The sequence below is a fragment of the Salvelinus sp. IW2-2015 genome, linkage group LG21 (assembly GCF_002910315.2).
Source record: "Salvelinus sp. IW2-2015 linkage group LG21, ASM291031v2, whole genome shotgun sequence".
NCBI lineage: Eukaryota > Metazoa > Chordata > Actinopteri > Salmoniformes > Salmonidae > Salvelinus > Salvelinus sp. IW2-2015.
In genome coordinates, this window is record NC_036861.1 from 1,588,893 (window position 1) to 1,595,338 (window position 6,446).

The following is a 6,446-nucleotide window of genomic DNA, read 5'->3' on the forward strand; positions in this document are numbered from 1 at the left end:
GTGATGTGGGGTGGGCATTCTATGTTTTGTGTTTCTATGTTTTGGCCGGGTATGGTTCCCAATCAGGGACAGCTGTCTATCGTTGTCTCTGATTGGGAATCATACTTAGGCAGCCTGTTTTGCCACCTTAGTTTTGTGGGATGTTGTTTTTTGTTAGCTCTGAGAAGCCTGCAGAACGTGACGTTCGTTATTCTTTTGTTGTTTTGTTTGGGTGTTCTGAGTAAATAAAGTATCATGAACACGTACCACGCTGCACATTGGTCCACTGGTCACACTTCTGTAACGACGAGCGTTACAGATAGGCAGAAACTGCTTCTCCAATAGACATTTTTCACTTCTCTCATTGACTTCTCAAACCCCGGCCTGGTCTGCTTCACAAGCGTTCCCAGAAATCTTGCGAAGTTGCGCCTCTGGGTTTAGAAACTCTGTGATGAAGATGTAATGCTCGAGGGGGGGTTCATGCAGAAACCGATGGGGTGCTCAAGGGGGGGGTGTTCATGCAGAAATCAATGGAATGCTCGAGGGAGGTGGGGGTTCCTGCAGATGCAGGAATGCCCACATGCAGGAACGTCCCGAATTGTGGGCTACAGTTGCACACTATTGGCTTCTATAGCCACAAAGTCATAAACATTTTTATACAATTTATCTGCTTTATAGGTGAACCGTCAAAATCATGTTTTTCATGAAATTGGATGATATTTGAAGGAAACCAGATCAAAGTATGATGACCAAAGTATGAAAAATGACTGTTGCCGCTACATTGATCAAGTTTGATCATAAAGTTACTGGTCCCCTCCCCCCATGTCAAACACTTGTATTCATTATTAAGAAGAAAAGGTGACATCACCTTAACTCTCATTTTAGGACACCAACGGTAACATGATATTCTCTTACCTAATTTAAACAAGTACCGCTTTGTAACCAACGATGGAGAAGGCGTGTTTGCAGAGGAGCATGGTTTATATAGCTAGATAGCTACTCTACTGGTGCCAAAGTATGACTGTAGGGTGTCAGCAAATATAATTAAAAGTTTACCCTATTCATCTATGGCACAGATACTTATACACTGAACAAAAATATAAACGCAACAATTTCAACGATTTTACTGAACTACAGTTCATATGAGGAAATCAGTCAATTGAGATAAATTCATTAAGCCTTAATCTATGGATTTCACATGACTGGGCAGGGGCGCAGTCATCGGTGGGCCTGGGAGGGCGTAGGCCCACCCACATGGGAGCCAGGACCAGTCAATCAGAAGGAATTTTTCCCCACAAAAGGGCTTTATTACAGACAGAAATATTCCTCAGTTTCATCAGGTGTCACCCGTCCAATGATCATGCTGTTTAATCAGCTTGTCGATATGCCATACCTGTCAGGTGGATGGATTATCTTGGCAAAGAGAAATGCTCACTAACAGGGATGTAAACAAATTTGTGCACAAAATTGGAGAGAAATAAACTTTTTATGCGTATGGAACATTTCTGGGATCTTTTATTTCAGCTCATGAAACCTGGGACCAACACTTTACATGTTGCGTTTATATTTTTGTTTAGTATATGTTTCCTCTTTCATCTGTGTCTGGTGTTAGCTAGTTACTGGCTAGCAAGGTCTTCAGCCAGCATGGAACAAAAGGTGCGAGGGTTGTTCAAAACTCTGACGCAGTTGTCAAGTCAAGACATCCGTCAGTGCTGCTGTGAACCGCATCACAAGAGACATGCCAAATGGGATAATACAAATAGATATCTTTGATGCAATTTCAGTGTTGTTGCAATTTCAATGTTGTTGCTTTGTGTATCACCAAATTTGCTTGAGATGATTTTACTGCAACACTGCTCAATGCATCCAAGTTGCTTGACATAGGCGTTTCAAAGAGCTGTCAGTCAAGGCGAGCTCATGAATATAAATCCACCCCACTCAGCCTGTCTTTTCAAACTTCCTGATAGTTAGCCTTGAGATAAAAAGTACTTTTCCTAGGCTGTCATTGAAAATAAGAATTTGTTCTTAACTGACTTGCCTAGTTAAATAAAGGTAAAATAAAAATAAATCCCTTAAATTAAGACCAAAAAGCTACAAAAAAATTGCTTATTTTGACTTTGTGGCTGTGAAAGCTAGTGGAAACCCTAAATGATAAGCACTTTATAGTCAATAATCAGGAATCCTTATTAAGTATTCAAACAGAGGTGAATAAAACGGAATAGTTGGCTTCTTTTGCGCAGGACTACAACTTGATCCCAGAGAACATGACCAGTTTGTAGGCTTTCTAGGGTGGGGTTTCAAGAGAGCTCGAGCTCTGAATAGTGATTGCCCATTTGCCTTGCGTCGTACTAGTCGAGTAGACGCCGACTCCGCACGGAGGAATTGCCTTGACTGTATGGTGCAAAACCATTTAATATATTTACTTATTTTTAGGGACCGGCTGTATGATTAAGCTACAATCTTCAATGAGTAAGCATATCCCAGTAAGTGTCAATTTTCATTTAGCAATATTTTGTTACATTGTAGCTAACTACTCGTGTTGTAAATCTGTATCAACTGGTCTTCAATTTTTCAAATGTTAAATCTCGGGCCTCTTCGACACATGCTTTGTTGTCTTTGTGAAATTGATACATCTGAGTTTTTCCTATGATTAACGGTATGTCAAAGGTGTATACGAAATTAAATAGGCTTTGCCGTTTGCCATTTTATTCGAGTGAAACGAGGTGGTGGGTTGCCTTTGTGGAGCGCCTTTGAGATCCATTTTCGACGTAGCTATTACCGTCGTATAAAATTTACGCATTTTTCTTATTAACTTGTCAGCAATATCATTGACAGTTTCTATAATCATTCTTACCTTAATTAACTCTAGTGTACTTAAACGAGGCGCTAAATACCTCACTATTCAACATTTCGTTTCTCTATCTCAATGGACATTTACAAGCGCTCGGCTATGAGGCCTCTATACCGGTGATGGCGCCGTCTGCCCTCACAAAGGACAGTTTAATCGAAATCCTTTCATCATACATATGTAAATTTCGGTTTGTTTGGGTTTTGTCGTTGGACTGACGTCTAGGTTTGACGTCATTGTATTGTCTCTTAATTAAAGGTCCAATTTGGCTCTAATGTTCAGAACAAAACATAATTTTACAGCCGGAGAATATCGGATTAACTATCCATACTTCAAGCTTCTTAGACAGTATTTGGAGCACCAGCCAGAGAAAAACATATGCAATGCTTAGGGCTTGTGGCCCAAAAAATTGCTTTGCTGAAATTCTAACAAATCTTTCCTTCTGTCAACGAGGCATATAGTAGGCCTAATATGTAGATATTACTGCTTTTTGTATGCAATTATAAAGAAAAATGAAATGTAGAGTTGAGCTGTGACCTACCTTAGTAAGCTACATCCATCCTTCACACATTGGCAGTCATGTTAGACCCATAAATTTAGACCTATGGTTAGACCAGATCTGGTCTGAACAAAAGCAGCAATTATGTGTTTCCATAACCTTCGCTTTTTCAATTGTTTTAGCCATTTCCCACTTGAGTTTAGAGGCCTTGTATCTTACTCTCTCCTCCTCCCCCTCGTCTCTTGCAGCAGTTCTGTGGTGTTCTGGGTCACACATTTATGGAGTTTCTGAAGGGCAGTGGGGACTACTGCCAGGCACAGCACGCAGCTGCCTATGCAGACGAGTGAACAGCAGAACTCACCTCCTCTCCGAACACATTGGACCCACAGGAGGAGGATCTGAAACGTTGGCAGGATCAGGACACCTCCTAACCTACCAGCAAAACGAGCCTGGATGGGGTAACTCTACCTGCTGCACACTGCCCTCGTTGGCTTCTGCCTGGTCAGAATCAAGGGGGAACCTGTCTTGTTTTCCCAAAGGAGAAGGGGTTTGTTTTGGTTGTCCACACCCTTTTTTCTGCCAAATCCGACCTCCTTTCGCCCCATAGCCTTCTTTAGCCCACTGGTCACGGTGTATTTTTATTGCAGGAATATAGTTTGACATTTTGTTGATATTCCCTCTCCCTCTAAATAAGTGTTTTTGTTAGATTGTTTTGTGGAAGATCTCGTTTTTCCGTCTGTCACCATGGCGCGTATGAACCGACCTGCCCCTGTGGAGATCACCTACAAAAACATGAGGTTCCTCATTACCCACAATCCAACCAATGCCACTTTGAATAAATTCATTGAGGTGAGCCCTCACATCATTAACACAGTGATGATATCAGAAATTAATTTTGTTATAAAACGTAATGAATGTTCTGGATTCTCATAGGTAGTCCCTCTTCCATAGTATAAAGGGTCTGTTTAGAAAATATACATGTTTTCCCTGTGTAGTATGTCAAATGTACAATGGCATATGTTGCAGATGATATGAAAATATAAGTACATTCTTCTACAGGAACTGAAGAAGTATGGAGTGACCACCGTTGTGAGAGTATGTGAGGCCACCTATGATTCCACCTTGGTGGGGAAAGAGGGAATACAGGTTCTGGTAAGCTTCAACATCACTGTTTACATCTCCAATGCAGAACTTATTTACTACCATGTTACTACCATCTTTGTTTTGGTTTCTGAGAAAGAGGGCAGATTAACTCATTTCCCTCCTCCACCAATAGGATTGGGCGTTTGATGATGGAGCTCCTCCTTCTAACCAGATTGTTGATGATTGGTTGAACCTCCTGAAGACTAAGTTTAGGGAGGAGCCTGGTTGCTGCATTGCTGTCCACTGTGTAGCTGGCCTGGGGAGGTAAACTAGTGTTCATATTTCCCCTCTTAGTATAGAAACATTTATAATCATGTAACAAGGATTTTAAACATGTAATAAGTATTTATATTCAGAATTGTGTTAGATTGATGATGCTAGTTCTTTGGTAAGAAAGACAAAAAAACGATTAGCCATAATACACAGTATTAAAAAGTCCCATAGTACCCTAACTGCCTTTGTCAACTTTTACCAATGGTTTACCAATGGTTTTTGTGTGTTATACTCCTAGAGCCCCTGTCATGGTTGCCCTGGCTTTGATTGAATGTGGGATGAAGTACGAAGATGCTGTCCAGTTCATCCGGCAGTAAGTCTGATGCAAATACACTTTCATGTAGATCTCTATATACCGTAGCATCTTAAAATGGAGGCTAAACCCCACTGTTTTGAATTAATATCACTGGCCTGTAATTTAGATGACGTGAGATGACAATGTATTTTCTCTTGTAACAGGAAGCGTCGCGGAGCGTTCAACAGCAAGCAGCTTTTCTACYTGGAGAAGTATCGTCCAAAGATGCGCCTGCGCTTCAAAGACTCCAACGGCCACCGCAACAACTGCTGCATCCAGTAGTAAAGCCAACTAACTCATAGTCCATGCCAACAATGCCCCTATAAAATACATTCATATCTTTATCTTATCTACCTGGCAGGCTTGTTTTTTCTTAGTAAATCCATTGTGTTAAAGTATTTCCACCGGAAATCCATTCTTAAATAATTCAAGTTTTCCCTTATCAATTAAAAAAATGTCAAGTGTCAAAAAAGAGGTTAGTTAGTGAACAAGTGACAGTGAGTGAGTGTTCTCTATGTGTGCCCTTAGAATTGGAAAGGAGCACAGCCAGTGAAGTAATTTTGTGAACATCCAGATGTTGGTTTATACATGTTGAACACAGCCCAAGGTTTTAATTGGCAAGGGTGCTTATTACTTAAAAAAAAATATTTTAAAAAGTACTGTAATGATTTAACATGAGTAGTTAGGTATCCCTTTAAATTTTATGATTCAGTTCGATACTGAATAGAAAGATGTATGCCTTCCTCCACATGGTTAAAACTTGAAATGCCTTACAATTAAAATGGAACGAAAAGGCAATCGAGTGGGTTTGTCATCCACTACATTAGAAAAGGTGTTTCTTTTTTTACTTGGAACAAAAGAATGTTGCCTTTGTCTTGTGCAGGACGTCTACACACTTAAGTCCTTTCAGTAACTATTTTTAATATGAAATGCTTAATTGTTGCAATATTTGTTTATTGAAAGTCTGGGACCTTTTATTTTTTTATTTTCTCTTATCAAATCTTGTTGATTAATTACTGCCATGTCCGAAATGTGATTTGTGTTTTTCGCTTTGAAACTGGACTTCAACGTCTGCGATATTTTGTATGCCTTTTTATTTTGATGTGCGTAACTTAATACTTGGATACTTGATGATTTATGTATTTGAAAATGTGTATTAGGTTGGCTATTTATACTATCAATGGATGTGTGTTTTAGTACTGTGAGCAACAAATTGTAACTGTTCACCAACTTGTAAGAGTACATTAAAATGATACACTGAAAACTTGGTTTTGAATGGCGTTTAATGCACTTTAATATCAAATTGTACTCTAATGCCTTACCATTGCCTTTAATGCCTTACTTGTTTTACATTGGCCTTGTTTGGTTTAATGGATTGTCTCCCAGTGGGCTTGTTCTGCCTGTAGTAC

General features: G+C 39.8%; 1 protein-coding gene across 1 annotated transcript; it reads left to right on the plus strand.

Annotated features, from left to right (window-relative positions):
• Nucleotides 1-4,070: 4,070 nt before the first annotated feature.
• ptp4a1 (protein tyrosine phosphatase 4A1) lies at nt 4,071-6,305 on the plus strand. The gene is made up of 5 exons (XM_024147824.2): nt 4,071-4,175; nt 4,386-4,478; nt 4,603-4,733; nt 4,981-5,055; nt 5,202-6,305. Exons 1-5 carry the CDS (start codon nt 4,071-4,073, stop codon nt 5,317-5,319), a joined length of 522 nt encoding a protein of 173 aa, XP_024003592.1. The 3' UTR covers nt 5,320-6,305.
• Nucleotides 6,306-6,446: the final 141 nt, after the last annotated feature.